Genomic DNA, 25,000 nt, shown 5'->3' with positions numbered 1-25,000 from the left:
TTTTGAAACGTTACTGTAAATTGGTCTCATTTTCATGAAAAAAAGAAACGTTACTGTAAATTAAATGTTTCACCAACGTTGACTTCATTAAACGTTTCAAAAAACGTTGACTTCATTAAACGTTTCATCAAACGTTGACTTCATTAAACGTTTCATCAAACGTTGACTTCATTAAACGTTTCACCAAACGTTGACTTCATTAAACGTTCCATCAAACGTTGACTTCATTAAACGTTTCATCAAACGTTGACTTCATTAAACGTTTCTTCAGACGTTGATTTCAATAAACGTTTCACCAAACGTTGACTTCATTAAACGTTTAATCAAACGTTGACCTTATTAAACATTTCATCAAACGTTGATTTAATTAAACGTTTCATCAAGCGTTGACTTCATTAAACATTTCAATTAACGTTGACTTCATTAAACGTTTCATCAAACGTTGACTTCATTAAACATTTCTTCAGACGTTGATTTCATTATATATTTTATCAAACTTTGACTTCATTAAACGTTCCATCAAACCTTGACTTCATTAAACGTTTCTTCAGAATGTTATCACTTTCTGCCTACTTAAGATGATGTTGCATTAAATTACTTTAATAAACAAAACACTCTATTATTAATTCCTATACTTATAAGGAAAATTATACTTTTTATTGCACAAAAAAAATCCATATTTTCAAAAATCAGAAAACTATATTTTTGTAAAATCATTAAATAATTGAATAACCAACAAAGGATAATTTTCATAATACTGATTTCAAACCTTATATTCATAACTAGTTTTCCCTCTGATACTAATTTAAAAAGTTTATAATTATCATGTTATTTATGCATTCTAGTTGTACATGGTTGCTATACAATATTTCTATTTGTTTTCTACCATGTTTTCTAATAGTCTTCCTTGCATTTTCCTGTAAAAGTGTGCATTGGAATTCCTTATCATTTAGCGTAATCTATTTGAGTGATTATTCTTTCTAGTAGTAATATTGATAAATGATCTATTCAACTATCCATAATGGAAAGAACTAGAATATGATAAATAGTCAATATTCATGTCCTTAATATTATGATAGATGTCCTGAATATTATGATAAATAGCCTGTATTTATGTCATGAATATTTTGATAGATAGCCTGTATTCATGTGCTGAATATTATGATAAATAGCCTATATTTATGTCATGAATACTATGATAAATAGTCGATATTTATGTCTTGAACATTATGAGAAATAGCCTGTGTTCATATCCTGAATATTATGATAAATAGCCTATATTTCATGAATATTATGATAAATAGCCTATATTCATGTCCTGAATATTATGATAAATAGCCTATATTTACGTCATGAATATTATGATAGCCTATATTTATGTCATGAATATTATGATAAATAGTCGATATTTACGTCATGAATATTATGATAAATAGCCTATATTTATTTCATGAATATTATGATAAATAGTCGATATTTATGACCTGAATATCATGATGAATAACCTATATTTATGTCCTGAATATTATGATAAATAGCCCATATTTATGTCACAAATATGATAAATAGCCATTACTCATATCCAAAATATTATGATAAATAACCTATATTCATGCCCCTTTCTGATACATATGCAACCCCACGTATAATTTCCTTCCAAGCGAAGGACATGATCTCATCCCCTTCAACGCCTTCCAGGGGCGCAGTTGTGGCTGTGGAGGATGGATACGGGCTGGCCAGCTGGAGCACGACCTAGCAGAGTTGAAGACGACCCACAATGCCCTTCTGGCTGGGCTGCATGTACAAATCGAATCTCTCAAGCAGAAAAACAGAGGTAAGGCTCTGCTCTCTTAATTGAAAATATCAGGCTCATTATGATGTGCGAGTATAGTCTATTGCAGGCCAAAGGCATCAGACATGTCCTTCCTTCTATGTCAGTTTATACCCGCTGATGTAACGAATATAGTCTATTGCAGGCCAAAGGCGTCAGACATGTCCTTCCTTCTGTGCTAGTTTATACCCGCAGATTTTCTTAGTTCGTCAGTCCATTGTCGTCTTTTTCTTCGCCTGCATCTTTTGCAGTCTGTAGAGAACCATTCTGTTATTCTTATTGTCCATCTGTTATCTGTCATTCTCCTTATATGTCCTACCCATTTCCGTTTCTTTTTCTTACATGTTGGAATATCGTGTATATATATATATATATATATATATATATATATATATATATATATATATATATATATATATATGTATATATATATGTATGTGTGTGTGTATGATTATTTATATAATATATATTCATGCACATATTTTATATATATATATATATATATATATATATATATACATATATATATATATATATATATATATATATATATATACATATATATATATGTATATACACACATATATATATATATATATGTATATCTATATCTATATATACACACATATATATACATATATATCTATCTATATATCTATATATCTATCTATCTACCTATCTATCTATCTATATATATATGTATATTTATATCTATATATATACAAACACATATATATCTATCTATATATCTATCTATATATATATATCTATCTATCTATCTATCTATCTATCTATCTATATATATATATATATATATATATATATATATATATATATATATATATATATATAATATGGGCAGGTCTACTTATTTACATCTGGGTGAACTGGTTTGTGGTGGGATCTGAATGATCCACGACCAATCAAACATGAATCAAGTTCTGTACCACATAACCACCTCAAATTTGAGTAGTGCACCTTCGACCTTTCTCTGACATAAGTCCGACGTGATTGAACCAAATCGAGTTCTGCATGCAATCCATAGACAGAATAAATTAACCCCCAAAAACGCCTCTTACAAGTATGGTATGAAGGAGTCCTTGGACTGAAGGATATCCTAATCTAATCCTTTACACCTAACCATGCGCCTTCAAACGCCTTCAACCACTCTTTTAAAGGTTTAAAGGCCCCTCATGAATGGCAAGGTCAAGGGACAGGCACATTGCCTTATCGAACAGGACAATGTCCTAGAGACTGACCTCATACATATGATAGGCGCCCAAGGCCCCTCTCCACACAAGCTAAGACCAAGGACGACCAGGCTATGGCTGCTGATGACTCAGCAGACAAACCTATAGGCTCCCCTGAACACCCATCCTTAGCTGACAAGGTTGATGAGGTTGAAGCGACTAAAGAAACTAACAAGTTTGAGCGGGACTCAAATCCCAGTCTGACGATCACCAGTCAGGGACGTTACCACATCGTCCACCACAACCCTTAAAGGCTTAAAGGTCGCTCATGAATGGCAGAGGCAAGGGACAGTGACATTGCCCTAGCAAGCAGGACAATGCCCTAGAGACTGACCATATTTACATATGATCAGCGCCCAAGCCTCCTCTCCACCCAAGCTAGGACCAGGGATGGCCAGGCAGTGGCTACTGATGACTCAGAAGATAGACCTATAGGCTCCCCCAAAGCCCCCAACCTTAGCTCACAAGGATGGTAAGGCTGCAGACACTAATGGCACTAACGAGTCTGAGCGGGACTCGAATCCCCGACTGGCAAACACCAGGCAGAGTTTTCTGTCATCCTTGTAGACATTAAGGCCATCTTCATCAAATCCTTACGCCTTCGACCGAAACCCTTCCTGGTCTCAAAGGGAGCGAAGTAGCCCCAACTAGGTCCTGAAAAGATGAAATATAAGGCCACTTTTTTCGCTTCTTTTATTCACTCTTCCCCCACCGGGTAACAACAACGCCGACATCACGCAAGGTGGCCATTTATAAACATGATTCCGGTCGGATCGACCCGTTCAAACTCCCACATTTACAAAGGGCAAAGGGTTGTTGTGGCCTGATTGATAACGTCTTTGCCTGGTGTTTGCCAGACAGGCGTTCGAGTTCCGCTTAGATTCGTTAGTGCTTTTAGCATCTGCAACCTTACCATCCTTGTGAGCTAAGGTTGGGGGGTTTGGGGGAGCCTATAGGTCTATCTGCTGAGTCATCAGCAGCCATTGCGTGGCCCTCCCTGGTCCTAGCTTGAGTGGAGAGGGGTCTGGCTGCTGATCATGTAATATACTCGTATGGTCTGCTAGACGGGGGTTCAAGTCCCGCTCAGACTCGTTAGTGCCTTAATGTCTGCAACCTTACCATCCTTGTGAGCTAAGGTTGGGGGGTTTGGGAGAGCCTATAGGTCTATCTGCTGAGTCATCAGCAGCCATTGCCTGGCCCTCCCTGGTCCTAGCTTGGATGGAGAGGGGCTTGGGTGCTGATCAGATTATGGTCAGTCTCTAGGGCATTGTCCTGCTTGCTAGGGCAATGTCATTGTCCCTTGCCTCTGCCATTCATGAGTGGCCTTTGAAAGTCACTTGTTTTGAGAAGACATTTTTCTTCTGTGGATGGAGAAGTTCGTTTCGATTTTTTTTTCTTGCATATGAAAGGGGCAGGAGAGGTCAAAAGGACATTTCTTCTTCGTGAGGTTATCTCTTTGGGGGAGGAACTGTTAGGGATCCACTCTCTTATTTAAAAAGGGTGTTCATAAGGTCGAACTATATATTGGAATCCATTTGCATCTTTGCATGTTTTGGCATAGTCTCGCCTACATAATAAGGAACAAGTGTCTGGATATGTATGTATATATATATATATATATATATATATATATATATATATATATGTGTGTGTGTGTGTGTGTGTGTATATACATAAATTATATCATATACATATAGATATATATATATATATATGTATATAAGTATATATATACATTTATACATATGTATATATATATATATATATTATATATATATACACATATATATTTTCGGTCATGCTCAACGGCATTGCCATACGTATAACTACTCTATGTTTCTCCCCGTCCCTTGGGTAGTGGGAGAGGGAATAGTCATACCCTGGTGAAAGGGGAATGCATGTGTGTGCATATCTATCTGGATATTAAACCGTCATTTTTGACGGGTCGCATACACTAGTATTTAATGGTGGAAGGGTTTGAGTAACACCATGATCAGCAAAGCTGTACTAGTCAGGGGCACCCATACTAGGTTGGTTTGCTGTGAGCGATCAGACAAGTCTCTCACCATCACCAATTGCCTGTTGGCCAGGGTGGTGATGAAAACAGGTGAAATCCCCAGATATAAATTGACATGTCTGAGGCCTTTGTCCTGCAGTGGACTTGGAACGGCTGCATTTATTGTTGATGGTGATAAATAGTGTTATATCATCTCATGACACTGCATCAAGTCATTATTATTATTATTATTATTATTAGTATTATTATTATTGTTATCATCATTATTATTAAAAATATTATTATTATTATTATTATTATTATTGTTATAATTATTATTATTATTATTATTATTATTATTATTATTATCATTAATGATATTATTATTATTATTATTATTATTATTATTATTATTATTAGCTAAGCTACAACCCTAGTTGGAAAAGCGAGATGCTTTAAGCCCAAGGGCTCCAACAGGGAAAAATAGCCCAGTGAGGCAAGGAAATAAGGAAACAAATAAACGGTATAAGAAGTAATAAAAAAACAAAATAAATTTTTTTAAAAATATCAACAACATTACAACATATATTTCATATATAAACTATAAAAAGACTCATGTCAGCCTGTTCAACATAAAAGCATTTGCTGCGAGTTTGACCTTTTTAAGTCCTACTGATTATAACCATCTTTCAGATCTGACCTTCCAGCTGCTCATGGGTCCTTACGCAGGAGGCGTCAAGACTGACGTCCCTCTGAGTCCCGAGAGTGATGAAGCCATCTCACCCAAGGTAAGGGCGTGGCGGGGGTGTGGGACGTCCTCCTCAGGAGGCGAAAAAGGAATTAGAAAACTTTCTTGTTATCAGTATGAAAGGTTTTTGTGTTTATGTGGGTATAAGGTCATTTGATACATAGTGTATACGTGGCGAAATAAGGTGCATTGGTTACTTTATAGGTCTTTTAGATAAAGTATTACATGTGCTGTATGTATGTATATATGTATGTACAGTATACTGTATATATATATATATATATATATATATATATATATATATATATATATATATATATATATATATATAATGTATAAATATTGTCAAATGAGCAAGGCAAATTTAAATAACAGAATATATGTGTGTGGGGTAGTGATTTAGTCTCACAATGAACAAATACACACACATATATACATACATATATACAAACACACACACACACACATTATATATATATATATATATATATATATATATATATGTGTGTGTGTGTGTGTGTGTGTGTGTGTGTATGTGTGTAACTAAGACTTAAGATCTGCTGTTGGTTTAAGGCTTTCATATGGGCTCACCAGAAACACGTAATTATGTGCTTTTCTCATTTGTGGAAGAGGCTCCGTAGAGATTATGTTAACACGGGTAACCCTTATTATCCCAGAAATGACATCTGTTTGAATTGTTATTATTAAAAAATGCTAGAATTTAATGTAAAAGAGATGTTACTCTATCATAAAGCAAAATTCTAGAATTTAATGTACCAGAGATGTTACTCTATTATAAATCAAATTCTAGAATTTGGGTATTTGCAGATGTCCATTAAGGATTATCCTTATATCATTAAAAAATGCTAGAATTTAATGTAAAAGAGATGTTACTCTATCATAAAGCAAAATTCTAGAATTTAATGTACCAGAGATGTTACTCTATTATAAATCAAATTCTAGAATTTGGGGCTTTGCAGTAGTCCATTAAGTATTATCTTTAGGCCCTTTGCTATTGACCTTAATGGCATCTTGAGTCTCAGTGTCTGACCTTTTATCTTGATTATATAATCCCAGAAAAATAGAATAAGAGACCTTTGACAGATGCCATAAGCAGTTGATCTAGATTTTATAATCCCAGAAAAAATAGAATAAGGGACTTTTGACAGATGCCATAAGCAGTTGATCTAGATTTTATAATCCCAGAAAAAATAGAATAAGGGACCTTTGACAGAAGCCATAAGCAGTTGATCTAGATTTTATAATCCCAGAAAAAATAGAATAAGGGACCTTTGACAGATGTCATAAGCAGTTGATGTAGACTTTATAATCCCAGAAAAAAATAGAATAAGGGAACTTTGACAGATGCCATAAGCAGTTGGTCTAGATTTTATAATCCCAGAAAAAATAGAATAAGGGACCTTTGACTGATGCCATAAGCAGATGGCCTGGTTTTAACAGCTGACTCTGAGGTTAAAAGGTAGATTTGGATTTAATTGACCTCTATAGGTGAGTGGATACGAGAGTTATTTATAATTTCACTTGATATGTTCCATGAACGAAAGTCTGATTATAGTTATAGTTATAGTTCCAGTTTTAGTTTTAGTTTTAGTTATTGTTTTAGTTTTAGTTTTAGTTATAGTTTTAGTTCCAGTTTTAGTTTTAGTTTTAGTTTTAGTTATAGTTATAGTTATAGTTTTAGTTATAGTTATAGTTATAGTTTTAGTTTTAGTTTCAGTTTTAGTTTTAGTTTTAGTTATAGTTATAGTTGTAGTTAAGTTGAGATGGATTGTGTTGTATCAATTTTTAGCCATCATAATAACTCCTACCTGTATAGATGAAAGTTTAGGTAACAAATTCAGGAATACCATCCAAAAATCAAAATATGTCCTTTTTTATATAGTGAGTTATCCACATTAGGAAAAATATAAAGTGCGTATTTCACCTTACAGTAGATAGTAGGTATCTTATAAATTACTTTTGTCTCGAAATGAAAATAGATTTACACAATCAATAACCCGTACGATATTATGGATCTCTAAGTAATTTCATTTCAGCTTCTATAATTTGTATAGAAATAGATATTAAAATGGAGTAATTTTATATAAACTAAAATAGGTCATATATTTTCTATGAGATTTCTTGAAATCTGGAATCTCATAATTCCTCATTCATTTCCTTCTTTAATTATCACACCAAGACCACATAAACATTTGCAATCAATCATAAGGAACTTATGTTGCAGTACTACATGAAAGTCAGTCATATTTCTTCCATATTGCATAATCCATCCACTAACAGATCCTACAATGAATAATTTCCTGTCCATTGTATGACCTATGGAACAGACTTATCCTAACACGTGCAATGCCCTCTTGCAGAATGATGTGCCGAGCAAACCCGTGGACAGCAACAAAGCCAAAAAGGAAACCATTTCGTCTACCTCGTTGCAGTCCTCTACGTCGCCGGTGACTTCCTCCTTGACCAAGAACGCTGCCGTGATCGTGGAGAAGGAAGAACCCAAGCTCGAAAAAGTGAGCGAAGAGAACCTGACAAACGGAGATGCCACTGTTGTGAGGTTAGTCTTCACTCTTGAGTCTCATTTTCTATAAAGGGGGACAGAGTTAAAGGAGTAAAACAGAGGTTTCCCTGAGTCGAAGGGGGTGGGGGATGGAATTGAAGTTCCCCGAGGGTAAGGGGATTAGTTCAGAAGTTCCCTCGAGTCCAAGGGGGTTAGAACAGAAAATCCCTTAGTTGCATAGGTGTAGAACTTAAGTCCCTCTGAGTTGAAGAGGGGTAGAACAGAAATCCTTCTACGTAGAAGTGTAGATTGAAAGTCCCTCTCTGAGTTGAAAATGGGTAGAACAGAAGTCCCTCTAATTTGAAGAGGTGTAGAACGGAAGTCCCTTTGAGTTGAAGAGGGGTAGAAGAGACGTCAATCTAAGTTGAAGAGGTGTAGAACGGAAGTTCCTCTGAGTTGAAGAGGTATAGAACAAAAGTCCCTCTGAATTGAAGAGGCGTAGAACAGAAGTCCCTCTGAGTTGAAGAAGGGTAGAAGAGACGTCCCTCTTCAGTTGAAGAGGTGTAGAACGGAAGTCCCTCTGAGTTGAAGAGATATAGATCAGAAGTTTCTCTGAATTGAAGAGGCGTAGAACAGAAGTCCCTCCGAGTTGAAGAGGGGTAGGACAGAAAACCCTCTGAATTGAAGAGGGGTAGAATGGGAATTCCTATAAGTTGAAGAGGGGTAGAACAGAAGTTCCTCTGAGTTGAAGAGGTTAAGAAAAGAAGTCCCTCTGAGTTAAAGAGGGGTTGAACGGTAGTCCATCTGAATTGAAGAGGGGTAGAACTGAAATTCCTCTTAATTGAAGAGGGCTAGAACCAAAATCCCTATATTATTTAGGAGGCTCTAGATCGGGATGAGTGGTGAAGTGTGTGAATGGAGAGTTGAAAAAATGCTTCTGAGCTCTTTGTGTAGTTATATTAAGGATTGGATATTGTAAGTTTTCATCACGTTGGAGTCATCCTTGATTCGACCTAATGAATGTAGTTACGTAAATGATATCTTTCTGGTGAAATTATTAAAACAATGGACATTGTTGTATTGGAAGTCAATTATTCTGTATTTCCATTGTAGTTTCTTACAATTATAAATGGCCAAGGTATTTGTTTGCATCCATTGTTGAATGCTCTAGTATACATTACATTAACTTATGTTGACATACATTTCTCAGCATGGCTGCTTCACATTTTTGTTTGACCTTGAAAATGTGATTTGTGAATGGGTAGCTGGCTGGCTGCTTCACATTTTTGTTTGACCTTGAAAATGTGATATGGTAATGGGTTGTGAATTATTGTCACAAGTTTGATATAGATAATTTCATATGCACATTCTACATTTAGATTATCAGCCGCACAAATAATGGTCTTACAATGGGTTTTGTACACTGTTAGATCAAAATACTAATGAGAGGTACCCCAAAGATGGAATCCAGTCACATCTACGAGAAAGAAAAATTAACAGATGAAATAACAAAATAAGTGGAAGAGAAATAAGATAGAATAGTGTGCCTGAGTGTATCCTCAAGCAAGAGAACTCTAACACAAGACAGTGGAAGACCATGGCACAAAGTCTATGGCACTACCCAAAACTAAAGAATAATGGTTTGATTTTGGAGTGTCCTTCTCCTAGAAGAGCTGCTTACCATAGCTAAAGAGTCTCTTCTGCCATTACCAAGAGGAAGGTAGCCATTGGAAGAGTTGTGAAGAATAATCATCTGATACAAGGAATCAACTACAATAGTGAATGTAATCTTGAAAACGGTTTCATATCAATTGGGTGTTTATAAGTCTTTGGGTGGAGCTCCGAAGGACTCCCATAATCCACTGTCGTGGGTTAAAGCCCTTTTGCTGGAGTGTACACTCAGGCAATATGAATATTAGATTAGTATGAAATAAATTTTATTCTAATTTTAGATTTTAGCTAAGTGTGTTGTGGCAAGAACTATTGTATTATGGCCATAGCCTCTGCATTATGGTCTTTCGCTGTCTTGGAGTAGAATTCTTTTGCTTGAGGGTACACTTGGGCACACTATTCTATCTTATTTCTCTTCCTCTTGTTTTTGCTTTAAGTTTTTATAGTTTGTATATGAAAGGTTTATTTTGATGTTAATATTCTTAAAATGTTTTAATTGTTCATTACTTCTCTCGTAGATTATTTATTTCCTTATTTCCTTTCCTCGTTGGATTAGTTTTCCCTGTTGAAGCTCTTTGGCCTATAGCAATCTGCTTTTCCAATTAGGGCTGTAGCTTTCTTATGGAATTTTCTCGCAAAGAGTTGTGGGAAATTCCCACAAAACACAAACACTGATTTCACCTATTTCACAGGCGCAAACTACGTGGTAGATCCGGCCGGGGTGACCCCCGCCTCGTCCGTTCTCTGGACCTAGAGATCTTAGAAGAAGAAGCCCACCACACACGAATACTTTTGGAGGAAGAGCGGGCCAAGAATAAATACTTGACCACTCTGGTGGATGATCTCAAAAGGTGAGTGGAAGTAGAGGTGAAGAGTTGTTTAGTTCACTTATATTAAGTTTGGTGTTTTGCTTTTCACGAAATGTTCATTGTACTTCCTACATCTGGCAGCTGTGCTCTTTTTAAGGGCGTTGCCTAATTCTTATCCTACGAGTAGACTGCGAGCACTTGAAATCTTTTAGCTAGAATGAGTATGGTAATTGTTTTTTTTTTTTTTTTTTTTATTAAATCTCACTATGATTAACCAATTGTTAGTAAAATACGGTACTTTCCTGTTATTGTCCCATCACTAATTTCCGATATAACCCCAATACTATTTTTTAGGTTAGTTAGGTTAGGTTTGAATTTTATCCACCTACCGATTAAATAATTTCCTAACCTAACCTAACCTAACCTAAAAATTAGTATTGGGGTTATATCGGAAATTAGTGGTGGGACCCCTAATTTTCGATATAACCCCAATACTATTTTTTAGGTTAGGTTAGGTTTTAATTTTATCCACCTACCGATTAAATAATTTCCTAACCTAACCTAACCTAAAAAATAGTATTGGTGTTATATCGGAAATTAGTGATGGGACAATAAGAGGAAAGTACCTAAAATACTTGTATACAATTGTCAGTAAAAATACTTGTTTACAACTTATACACACATTAAGTAGAGATTTTTTGTTTGTGAATGTTAATTCTCTTTAATTTCCATAAATCCTAATCTGTAGTTTATATATTAGCCTGTGGAAAATACATGTCTTGTTTACAAATATGCAAAATTCAATTAAAAATCTCAGTTTACCTTGAGATTTCTTTTGTTGTTACATTCATTGATATTGTTTTATTGACAAATATGTTAGCTACAAACTTCATCTGAATTCCATTTACAAAAATGGGGTGTTATAATCTAACTATCCACAGATTGATCATCAAAATCTATTATCACTGTTTTTTTGTTGCATTTAGAATATGTTAACTCTCATACCATCAAGGGCTGTGGCTCATAAGCTCAATTGAAAGCTTATGTCCTACCCCAGGGAAACTTTCAAATGACATTTTGTATGTAAACAACAGAGACACGTTCTTCAAACCCTGAAATCCGTGATATGTAATGACAGGATATATTGTTTATGCAAATAGGAATGCCGATGTGGTAGCGTCCCAGACTGGGGTTCGAGTCCCGCTCAGACTCGTTAGTTTCTTTGGTCTCTGCGACCTCACCATCCTTGTAAGCTAAGGATAAGGGTTTTGGGGACGCCTGTAGATCTATCTGCTGAGTCAATAGCAGCCATTGCCTGGCCCTCCTTGGTCCTAGCTTAGGTGGAGAGGGGCCTTGGGCGCTGATCATATGTATATATGGTCAGTGTATAGGGCATTGTCCTTCTTGATAGGGCAATGTCACTGTCCCTTGCCTCCGCCATTCATGAGCGGCCTTTAAACCTTTAGATAGTCTTTACTGTTTATGAATAAAACTCTTTGGTAGTAAGCTGGGTAGATTAAATCGAGGTTATCTTTGCAAAATAGCAACAATATCAAAAACCCCAGGCTGGTGACATGATTAGCTGTGGTTTATATACAAATACTGAACTCGTTCTTTAGAATTGATTTTATAGATTAAAAAACTATTTCCAAAACGTTTTAGTATTTTGGAGTTTGAAATGTCACGTAAGCAAGAATTATGTTCATGACTTCTCATAGAGATTATACTTAGAAATGACAAATTAGGTATTTCTAACTTGCTTGATAGTACAGCAATATCATTTTTTTTCGTATTGATAACTCTAAGACATGACCTAAAAAGGTAGATATTTCATATAAAGGTACCTTCTAACAGAATAAATTTTATGTGTACCTTCATTATTATGAAAGATATTTTATTGGTAAGATGGCATTTTTTTACATATAGATATACGACACAACCTAGAATGATAGACATCTCATCAAAAGGTACTTTCTAACAGAATGAATTTTCTCTGTACCTTCATTATTATGATAGATATTTTATTTGTAAGATGGTATGTTTTTATTCTAGTACAGTATATTTAAGCTAAACTAAGCCCTGAATTTTAAAAAGTTTTGTTTTATATTTGGGTTATCAGACTTGATAAAGGAGCTGTTAGTTTCTTCGAGAAGACTGTATTTGGAGTAGAGAGAAGCTGATGAATGTAAAGATTGTTACATTTTATGTAGGAAAGTTAGATTGTACATGAGAAGCCAACTTAAACGTGGGATTTAATATTGGAACATTAATTTCTTAAGGTGAATATTAAATCTAATATAATTGTTATTATTATTATTATTAGCTAAGCTACAACCCTATTAGGAAAAGCAGAATGTTATAAATCCCAAGGACTCCAACAGGAAAAATAGCCCTATGAGGAAAGTAAATAAATCAACTATATGAGAAGTAATGAATAGAGAATATCAAATATCTTAAGATCTAGTTCTATTAGAAAGTTTAGAATTGTAGAAATCTGTGATGTCATACTATAGGGACAGTTGGACTTTACATAGAGAGCTAAATTTGATCCTGAAGTTTTAATACTTTACAGTGGGAATTATGTACGCTTTCTTTAATCATATATTTATCCAGTGTTGGATTTAGAATTGGGCTTATTATTATTATTCTTACTATCCAAGCTACAACCCTAGTTGGAAAAACAAGATGCTATAAGCCCAAGGGCCCCAATAGGGAAAAATAGCCCAGTGAGGAAAGGAAATAAGGAAATAAATAAATGAAGAGGACAAATTAACAATTAACAATTATTTGAAGTCATAGATTTAATTTTGTGATTTTTGAGTTATTGCAAAGATTGCTATTTTATACTAGTTCTGTACTCTTGGAATGGCAGTCCTAGATTTAGAGTAAAGAATGGAATCTCTATATAAGAAAGGATTAAGGTTAAGACATGTATTTGATAGTGAATATGGGGAATTTAGCTTGGCATTAGTTGATATTAAATGAGTGGACTAGATTTTGACATAAGACCCATCATACTTCATGTAGGGTTGTTGGACTCTTGTTCTAGGACTTGCTTTTAATATGGAGACTATTTAATACTGGAATGTAGAAAGGGACTGTTGGACTCACTGTAGGGCAGTGGTTCTTAAACTTTTTTGCCTTGCGCCCCCCTTCTGCATTAAGCATAGATCCCATGCCCCCCTCCCCACCCTTGAAATTTCTGCCAAAGTAGAAAGTATTATTTCAATAAAATAAACATTGTTCATAGAAAATGGGTAAAATAAATATTTTATGATGAAACAAAATTTTATCATAATCTTTTTTCAAACTGTTTCAGCATTATACAGATTACAGTTATTACATTGATGGAAAATACTGGAAAAAATACAAATTACTGCAAAAATAAACATAATTTTTACTCTTAATACCAGCATTCATGGATCATGACCACATCAAAAAATATTACACATCCTCCTTAGTAATTGATTTATCCATATTTATGTAGTATTGTAAAACAAAAGCCATCATAATTACTACATTTTTATTTTCATTTTTACTATTTTAACTACTTGCACCCCCCATGAAAGCTCCTGGCTAGGGGGCGCGCCCCCCAGTTTAAGAATCACTACTGTAGGGGCTGTTAAACTTATTCATGAAATCACTGATTTTCGTGGGATGAAAATTAAAATAATGAAGTTAAGTGTTTAGAGTTTTACGGTGTATAGGGCCTCATCTTACAAGCATAATAGGTTACGAGAATGTGTTCGTAAGTCGAATTGATCTTATGCCGAAGTGTTTGTAAGTCGAATTGTGGTAGCCTTTCGCCTAATCTGACTCCCATGTGTACGGTTTCCAGCTACTAAAGTCGACAAATAACCCCGTTTCATATGAAATAGATATCAGGTTTTGAAAATGTAATTTTGCTTACTATAATAAATGATATAATGTTTTATTGCAGTTAATTATTTTATTACAGTATACAAACTGTTGATACAATATCTGAGATTCATGATTTTACTTGTATTTGTGTTTGCAAGTTGAGAACCTGCTTTTCTCTACTGTAATTATTAAATTGTTAATGTAACTAAATAATGTAATAGTTTTTATTATGAAATAACTAATTGTAAGCACTTGGATTTAGTATAGTGACCAGTTTGTTCACTACAGAATATTTTAGTTTAATATAACCAAAAAATTTAATTTTTAAGTGGTTATAAAGTTGATTATGATAACATTAAGATTCAAATTTGTAATGTTAAATTTGGTATGAGTTTATATTTTATTAAGAATAATGTTAGATTTGAGAAACCTGTTCTTTATATTTGTTAATGGAAATGAGGCGTCTAGATTTGAATGTTGAGACTTACTTTATATGTGAAGAATAGCTTATTCTATAAGGGGGGGACATGTAACTTTGATAATGGGTATCTGGATGGCCTATAAGTAAAGCACTAATGGTGATATTTACATTGACTATTCAATTGCTTAAGGACTTGAGAAAATAATCCAAAATTAAAGCCGGTTTACACGATCGACTGTTTCGTCAAACGCGGTTCGACAGAAAAGTGTTTAAAGTGATGTTCGAACGTGTGAATGGGTAATTTGGTTGTCGAACACGTTTGTCGAACGGTTCGAAGAAAGTCTGTTCTCGCCTGACTTTTGTAGGCGAGGCTTCATTGTCCACAAACCTTATGCATTTGTGACTGACTCCACCTCTTCAAACCGTTTGACAAGCAGGTGCGACAACCGGGTTCGATGAACCGTTCGAACGTGTAAACCCCGCTTTAGATTGTATTGTCATTGGTTTTATCAAGTGTTCACTCTATGTTGTATCTCAAAAAGTTCTAAATTGTTGATCCGGAAAGAAAGCTTCACCAAAGAACTAAAGAAAACTAACCTGAGATTCTTCCCAGTGGCTTGAAAGAGGAGGAGGAGGATATGGAGGAAGAGCAGGAGGAGGAGTGTGAGGAGGAAGTAATGTCAGGGGAAGATCAAGAATTGGAGGAGGAGAAAGGCGAAGCCTTGGGAACTCCTTACGAGAGGACTGAGAGTTCCAGCCAGACTGTAGAAGAAGACCATGATGTCCATTGTGATCCTTCATCTCCATCCCCTCCTTCTCTTCCTCCTCCGTCTCACCCTCCACCACCACCCCCACCCTTGACACCCCGTCGGAGACGCAGTAGTGGGCCCCCAGCGCCATTGCCCCTCAAGTCTCCATCGACAGTTCTACTCGGGCAAAACGCCGCAGGAGTTCCAGCATCGACAACTGCCGCACGACGGTCCCCGAAGAGGCGAGCCACCTTGCATGAAAGCCCTGGAAAGATTCAGCGGGAGGCTATGTATGTGTAGGCACTTTCTTTTTGTTGCTTGTAAATAGCCTTGTGGTCTTTTATTTCCAGTGCCTCTCTCTGACATTGTAAAAGTCTGAAGAAAAAAGTATCTCAGATTAAAGATTGCATAGACAATAGAGGACATTATTATGCAAGAGTAACACTAATGCCAGGAATGAACATTGAACTGCTTCAACATCGTCCATAATGTCATGGAATGCCGCTATCCGCTAAACCCTGCTTCAGCTTCGGTTGCAAGAATTTCATACTCTGTCAACTACAGTTTCCTGCTTTATTAGACACAACAGTGACTGAAAACGCAAACAGACATTGAAAGGATGGGGTTGTGGTAGCCTATTGGAAACGTCCCAGCCTAGCAATCTGCTGGGCGGGAGTTCGAGACCCGCTCAAGCTTGATAGTTTCTAGTAGTGTCTTCAACCTCACCATCCTTGTGAGCTAGGGATGGGGGTGTTGGGAGGCTATAGGTCTACCTGCTGAGTCATCAGCAGCCATTGCCTGGCCATCCCTGGTCCCAGCTTGATGAAGAGGAGGCTTGGGCTCTGATCATATGTATATATGACCAGCTAGGACACTGTCCTATCCCTTGCCTCTGCCATTCATGAGCCACCTTTAAAACCAAACATTCTTTGAAAACTTGCATAGAACAAGAGCTTGTACTACTGTCCTCGGCTTCTTCCTTGTGGCTGAAAAATCAATTTTAGTTTCTTAGAAAGTGTCTGACTTGAAACTTGGCTTATCATCATAGAAAAATATCTAAATATTCTAGGCTATGTGCTTCAAGGTAGAGCTCCTTCTTCATATAATTTTCTTCTTTCATATAGTGTATCGTGCCAATGAGAGTTCTGTAGTTGGTTAGAATAGTACTTTGCAACCCAGAGCCTTTGCAAGGTTTCTAACATTCATGTTGGTGAAGAGTAAGAAACGAACTCTTCAATTGATTGCAGATGCAATACTTGCAGATTGTGACTTATCTTTCCAGCAGCACAAGATATCCTTTCTTTAATTGTCTTGACCCACAGGATATACTTAATACTTTCTTTAATTGTCTTGACCCATAAGCTATGCTTAATACTTTCTTTAATTGTCTTGACCCAAAAGATATTCTTAAAACTTTTAAATGTTTTGACCCACAAGATATACTTAATACTTTTAGTTGTCTTGACCCACAAAATATATTTAATACTTTTAATTGTCTTGACTCACAGGATAAACTTAATACTTTCTTTAATTGTCTTGACCCATAAGCTATGCTTAATACTTTCTTTAATTGTCTTGACCCAAAAGATATACTTAAAACTTTTAATTGTCTTGACCCACAAGATATACTTAATACTTTTTTTTTAATTGTCTTGACTCACAGGATAAACTTAATGCTTTCTTTAATTGTCTTTGACCCACAAGATATACTTAATACTCTTTTTAATTGTTTTGACCCACAAGATATACTTAATCCTTTCTTTAATTATCTTGTCCCACAAGATATACTTAATACTTTTTTAATTGTCTTGACTCACATGATAAACTTAATGCTTTCTTTAATTGTCTTGACCCACAAGACATACTTAATACTTTCTTTAATTGTTTTGACCCACAAGATATACTTAATACTCTCTTTAACTGTCTTGACCATTAATACTTTCTTTAATTGTCTAGACCCACAAGATATACTTAAAACTTTCTTTAATTGTCTTGACCCACAAGATATGCTTAATACTTTCTTTAATTGTCTGGGCCCACAAGACATACTTAATACTTTCTTTAATTGTCTTGACCCACAAGATATACTTAATACTTTCTTTAATTGTTTTGACCCACAAGAAATACTTAATACTTTCTTTAATTGTCTTGGCTCACAGGATAAACTTAATACTCTCTTTAATTGTTTTGACCCACAAGATATACTTAATACTCTCTTTAACTGTGTTGACCATTAATACTTTCTTTAATTGTCTTGACCCACAAGATATGCTTAATACTTCCTTTAATTGTCTTGGCCCACAAGATATACTCAATACTTTCTTTAATTGTCTTGACCCACAAGATATACTTAATACTTTCTTTTATTGTCTTGACCCACAAGATATACTTAATACTTTTTTTAATTGTCTTGACTCACAGGATAAACTTAATACTTTCTTTAATTGTCTTGACCCACAAGATATATTTAATACTTTCTATAATTGTCCTGACCCACAAGATATACTTAATACTTTCTATAATTGTCTTGACCCACAAGATATACTTAATACTTTCTTTAATTGTCTTGGCCCACTTTGGTGTAACGTCTTCTTTATTTCACTTTCAAAAAACATTTTCTATTGGCCAGAGTCTGTACAAGCAAAGCTCCTTACCTTCTTATGGTTTTGTGCTAAAACTTTTATTGGTTATTTCCTTTCAGGATACTAATCATTTCTCTCTTGTTTCACTTTCAGAATTGATATTTGATTTAGATAGATGTTTTTTAGTACTTTAGCACACCTCTAATGAATTAAAGTTTTAAAGTTCAGTTCTCATAAATTAAAGTTTTAAAGTTCAGCTCTCGCAAATTTTAGCACACTTCTGATAAATTAAAGTTTAAAATTTTGGTTTCCACATATATTTTAGGGCACTTCTGATGAATTAAAGTTTTAAAGTTCAGTTCTCATAGATATTTTAGCACACTTCTGATAAATTAAATTTTAAGTTCAGCTCTCACATATTTTAGCACAATTCTGATAAATTAAAGTTTTAAAGTTCTGTTCTCACAGATATTTTAGCACACTTATGATAAATTAAAGTTTAAGTTCAGCTCTCACAGATATTTTAGCACACTTCTGATAAATTAAAGTTTTAAAGTTTGGTTTCCACATATATTTTAGGGCACTTCTGATGAATTAAAGTTTTAAAGTTCAGCTCTCACAGATATTTTAGCACACTTCTGTTAAATTAAAGTTTTAAAGTTAAGTTCTCACAAATATTTTAGGTCACTTCTGAGAAAGTCCATATTTTATATTAGGTTTTAACAAATATTGCAGGGCACTAACGATACATTACTGTTCTAAAATTTAGTTTTCACAGGTATTTTAGGTCACGCCTAAAAAATTCCAATTTTATATTTGGTTTTTCCAAATGATTTAGGTCACCCCTAAAAATTCCTATTTTATATTTGGTTTTCACAATATGTTTGGAACTTATAATCAAAATCAGATTTAAGATGTAATTTCATGGCCTTTTTAACTATTTCTAGATTTAAAGTTTGAATTTAACAAATGTTTATTATTATTATTATTATTATTATTATTATTATTATTATTATTATTATTATTATTATTATTATGGTTATTGTTATTATAATTATTATTATTATTATTATCAAAATTATTATTATTATTATCATTATTATTATTATTATTATTATTATTATTATTATTATTATGACGATTATTATTATTTTTATTATCATCAACATTATTATTATTATTATTATTATTATTATTATTATTATTATTATTATTATTATTATTATGGTTATTGTTGTTGTTATTATTATTATCATTATTATTATTATTATTATTATTATTATTTTTATTATCATCAACATTATTATTATTATTATTATCAAAATTATTATTATTATTATCATTATTATTATTATTATTATTATTATTATTATCAACATTATTATTATTATTATTGTTGTTATTATTATTATTATTATTATTATTATTATTATTGTTGTTATTATTATTATTATTATTATTATGATTATTATGATTATTGTTGTTATTATTATTATTATTGTTATTATTATTATTATTAATAATATCAAAATTATTATTATCATTATTATTATTATTATTATTATTATTATTATTTTGTAATAAATTTCAGATAGAGCTTTCCAATTTACTGGATACTTTGTGATACCTTTATCAAGTTTCTGATTCAACCCTTTATTTAAACAGGCATTTTATGCTTCCAACATCTAAAGACATTTAACATTTGCATTCAGATATATGTCGTAAATTGTTTTAAATAATGAGAAATTAATGTGTAGTTGGATGAGTATACAGACAACATATGAGGAAATGTGGTAAACAGATGGCATAACATACACATGAGAAAAGTTATGAATGTTAATTGTATGATATTTATATCTGAACTTTTTAATGAACAAAGAAACGTATGTTTTGTAAAAGAATAACAAGGAAGGTTTTATAAGATTGGACATAATTGCATTTCAACATTAGTGCTGTTTTTATGCATTTATTATTATTATTATTATTATTATTATTATTATTATTATTATTATTGTTGTTGTTGTTATTGTTATTATTATTATTATTATTATTATTATTATTATTATTATTATTGTTGTTGTTGTTATTGTTATTATTATTAGTAGTAGTAGTAGTAGTAGTAGTTAGAGTTCTCTTGCTTGAGGGTACACTCGGGCACACTGTTCTATCTAATGTCTCTTCCTCTTGTTTTGTTGAAATTTTTATAGTTTATATAGGAAATATCTATTTTAATGTTGTCACTGTTTTTAGAATATTTTGTTTTTCCTAGTTTCCTTTCCTCACTGGGTTATAAACCTGTTGGGGCCACTGTGCTTATAGCATCCAGCTTTTCCATCTAGGGTTGTGGCTTAGCATTTAATAGTAATAATAATAATAATAGTAGTAGTAGTAGTAGTAGTTACAGTTCTCTTGCTTGAGGGTACACTCGGGCACACTGTTCTATCTAGTTTCTCTTCCTCTTGTTTTGTTGAAGTTTTTATAGTTTATATAGGAAATATCTATTTTAATGTTGTTACTGTTCTTAGAATATTTTATTTTTCCTAGTTTCCTTTCCTCACTGGGCTATTTCCCTGTCGGGGCCCCTGGGCTTATAGCATCCAGCTTTTCCATCTAGGGTTGTGGCTTAGCATTTAATAATAATAATAATAATAATAATAATAATAATAATAATATTGATAATAATAGTAGCAGTAGTAGTAGTAGTAGTAGTAGCAGTAGCAGCAGTAGCAGTAGTAGTAGTAGCAGCAATAATAATAGCAGTAGTCTTTTATGTAAGGAAACGACCATCAATTCTCAGTTGCCACCTATTTTAAAGAAAACATTTTGGACCAAACTTTGTTCATAGATATCAAAACTGAACTCCTCTCCACATGAGAGTCAAACTCTAAGTTCCCCTTAATGAGAAAAGCATGTATACCAGAAATTCCTGATGCTTTCGAAAGATGCTAACCAGAATAAGTCATCGATTCTGCGTTATTTGAGGATGTGTAAAGCATGTTTAGTTGGATGCAAGAGTCCGTGGCGTCCTCCTGGAAAGTTCTTATGGCAATGACACCCTCGTGGAAAGTCCTCCTGGAACTGATGCCCCCCTGGAAAGTTCTGACATTGACACCCTCCTAGAAAGTTCTCCTGGAACTGGCACCTTCCTGGAAAGTTCTCCCAGCACTGATGCCTTCCTGTGGAAAGTTCTCCTGGCACTGTTGCCCTCCTGGAAAGTTCTCCTAGCATTGACGCCCTCCTAGAAAGTTCTCCTGGAACTGATGCCTCCTTGGAAAGTTCTGGCATTGACGCCCTCCTAGAAAGTTCTCCTGGAACTGATGCCCCCCTGGAAAGTTCTGGCATTGACGCCCTCCTAGAAAGTTCTCCTGGAACTGATGCTCCCCTGGAAAGTTCTGGCATTGACGCCCTCCTAGAAAGTTCTCCTGGAACTGATTCCCCCCTGTAAAGTTCTGGCATTGACGCCCTCCTAGAAAGTTCTCCTGGAACTGATGCCCCCCTGTAAAGTTCTGGCATTGACGCCCTCCTAGAAAGTTCTTTCTGGAACTGATGCCCCCCTGGAAAGTTCTGGCATTGACGCCCTCCTAGAAAGTTCTCCTGGAACTGATGCCCCCCTGGAAAGTTCTGGCATTGACGCCCTCCTAGAAAGTTCTCCTGGAACTGATGCTCCCCTGGAAAGTTCTGGCATTGACGCCCTCCTAGAAAGTTCTCCTGGAACTGATGCTCCCCTGTAAAGTTCTGGCATTGACGCCCTCCTAGAAAGTTCTCCTGGAACTGATGCTCCCCTGGAAAGTTCTGGCATTGACGCCCTCCTAGAAAGTTCTCCTGGAACTGATGCCCCCCTGGAAAGTTCTGGCATTGACGCCCTCCTAGAAAGTTCTCCTGGAACTGATTCCCCCTGGAAAGTTCTGGCATTGACGCCCTCCTAGAAAGTTCTCCTGGAACTGATGCCCCCCTGGAAAGTTCTGGCATTGACGCCCTCCTAGAAAGTTCTCCTGGAACTGATGCCTCCCTGGAAAGTTCTGGCATTGACGCCCTCCTAGAAAGTTCTCCTGGAACTGATGCCTCCCTGGAAAGTTCTGGCATTGACGCCCTCCTAGAAAGTTCTCCTGGAACTGATGCCCCCCTGGAAAGTTCTGGCATTGACGCCCTCCTAGAAAGTTCTCCTGGAACTGATGCCTCCCTGGAAAGTTCTGGCATTGACGCCCTCCTAGAAAGTTCACCTGGAACTGATGCCTCCCTGGAAAGTTCTGGCATTGACGCCCTCCTAGAAAGTTCTCCTGGAACTGATTCCCCCTGGAAAGTTCTGGCATTGACGCCCTCCTAGAAAGTTCTCCTGGAACTGACACTCCCCTGGAAAGTTCTGGCATTGACGCCCTCCTAGAAAGTTCTCCTGGAACTGATGCCCCCCTGGAAAGTTCTGGCATTGACGCCCTCCTAGAAAGTTCTCCTGGAACTGACACTCCCCTGGAAAGTTCTGGCATTGACGCCCTCCTAGAAAGTTCTCCTGGAACTGATTCCCCCTGGAAAGTTCTGGCATTGACGCCCTCCTAGAAAGTTCTCCTGGAACTGATTCCCCCTGGAAAGTTCTGGCATTGACGCCCTCCTAGAAAGTTCTCCTGGAACTGATGCCCCCCTGGAAATTTCTGGCATTGACGCCCTCCTAGAAAGTTCTCCTGGAACTGATGCCTCCCTGGAAAGTTCTGGCATTGACGCCCTCCTAGAAAGTTCTCCTGGAACTGATGCCCCCCTGGAAATTTCTGGCATTGACGCCCTCCTAGAAAGTTCTCCTGGAACTGATGCCTCCCTGGAAAGTTCTGGCATTGACGCCCTCCTAGAAAGTTCTCCTGGAACTGATGCCCCCCTGGAAAGTTCTGGCATTGACGCCCTCCTAGAAAGTTCTCCTGGAACTGATGCTCCCCTGGAAAGTTCTGGCATTGACGCCCTCCTAGAAAGTTCTCCTGGAACTGATTCCCCCTGGAAAGTTCTGGCATTGACGCCCTCCTAGAAAGTTCTCCTGGAACTGATGCCCCCCTGGAAAGTTCTGGCATTGACGCCCTCCTAGAAAGTTCTCCTGGAACTGATGCCTCCCTGGAAAGTTCTGGCATTGACGCCCTCCTAGAAAGTTCTCCTGGAACTGATGCCTCCCTGGAAAGTTCTGGCATTGACGCCCTCCTAGAAAGTTCTCCTAGAACCTGTGCCCCCCTGGAAAGTTCTGGCATTGACGCCCTCCCAGAAAGTTCTCCTGGAACTGATGCCTCCCTGGAAAGTTCTGGCATTGACGCCCTCCTAGTAAGTTCTCCTGGAACTGATCCCCCCTGGAAAGTTCTGGCATTGACGCCCTCCTAGAAAGTTCTCCTGGAACTGGCACCCTCCTAGAAAGTTCCCCTGGCACTGGTACCTTCCTGTGGAAAGTTCTCCTGGCACTGACGCCTTCCTGGAAAGTTCTGGCACTGGGGCCCTCCTGAAAAGTTCTCCTGGAACTGGCACCCTCCTAGAAAGTTCCCCTGGCACTGGTACCTTCCTGTGGAAAGTTCTCCTGGCACTGACGCCCTCCTGGAAAGTTCTGGCACTGGGGCCCTCCTAGAAAGTTCTCCTGACACTGACTTTTTCCTGGAAAGTTCACCTAGCACTGATGCCTTCCTCTGGAAACTTTTCCTGGCACTGTTGCCCTCCTGGAAAGTTCTGGCATTGATGCCCTCCTAGAAAGTTCTCCTGGAACTGGCACCCTCCTGGAAAGTTCTCCTGGCACTGACGCCCTCCTAGAAAGTTCTCCTGGAACTGGCACCCTCCTAGAAAGTTCTCCTGGAACTGGCACCCTCCTGGAAAGTTCTCCTGGCACTGACGCCCTCCTAGAAATTCTCCTGGAACTGGCACCCTCCTGGAAAGTTCTCCTGGCACTGACGCCCTCCTAGAAAGTTCTCCTGGAACTGGCACCCTCCTGGAAAGTTCTCCTGGCACTGACGCCCTCCTAGAAACTTCTCCTGGAACTGGCACCCTCCTGGAAAGTTCTCCTGGCACTGACACCCTCCTAGAAACTTCTCCTAGAACTGGCACCCTCCTAGAAATTTCTCCTGGAACTGGCACCCTCCTGGAAAGTTTTCCTGGCACTGACGCCCTCCTAGAAAGTTCTCCTGGAACTGGCACCCTCCTGGAAAGTTCTTCTGGCACTGACGCCCTCCTAGAAAGTTCCCCTGGCACTGGTGCCTTCCTGTGGAAAGTTCTCCTGGAATTGTTGCCCTCCTGGAAAGTTCTCCTGGAACTGACGCAACGGCACGCCTTGCTCTGAAGAAATACACCCTGCTACCCCCTTACTTCATTTCGAGTAACCAAACAGATAGAGTTTGGGGGAGATGACAGAGGTGGTGGGCTGGGCTAAACGCAGGAACTCGACGTGCAGTAAGGGTGTGGCTGGGTACACGCTCTCAGAGTGAGTTGTACCAGGTATTCTTGTATCTAATTGTACATACTTTAAATGATAACTGGATATATTATAAAGACTTGACTTGAAAATTCTTGAAGCGTAATGGATAGGTTCATCATCTCCTCCTACGCCTATTGACG

General features: G+C 36.4%; 1 protein-coding gene across 3 annotated transcripts in view; it reads left to right on the top strand.

The window, feature by feature from the left end:
* The window catches only part of LOC137657829 (uncharacterized), a 66,953-nt gene that overhangs the window by 28,711 nt on the left and 13,242 nt on the right, over positions 1 to 25,000 (top strand). For 2 of the 3 annotated variants that reach the window (XM_068392398.1, XM_068392400.1), the window contains exons 3-7: positions 1,699 to 1,834; positions 5,771 to 5,865; positions 8,207 to 8,403; positions 10,710 to 10,868; positions 15,722 to 16,147. In XM_068392398.1, the coding sequence (XP_068248499.1) occupies positions 1,699 to 1,834; positions 5,771 to 5,865; positions 8,207 to 8,403; positions 10,710 to 10,868; positions 15,722 to 16,147 (1,013 nt within the window). The remainder of the gene's footprint in view (positions 1 to 1,698; positions 1,835 to 5,770; positions 5,866 to 8,206; positions 8,404 to 10,709; positions 10,869 to 15,721; positions 16,148 to 25,000) is intronic. The other variant, XM_068392399.1, reaches the window with a different exon arrangement.

The sequence above is a fragment of the Palaemon carinicauda genome, chromosome 18 (assembly GCF_036898095.1).
Source record: "Palaemon carinicauda isolate YSFRI2023 chromosome 18, ASM3689809v2, whole genome shotgun sequence".
NCBI lineage: Eukaryota > Metazoa > Arthropoda > Malacostraca > Decapoda > Palaemonidae > Palaemon > Palaemon carinicauda.
Note: the sequence above shows the minus strand (reverse complement) of the source record. Positions and strands in the feature narration are given on the sequence as shown.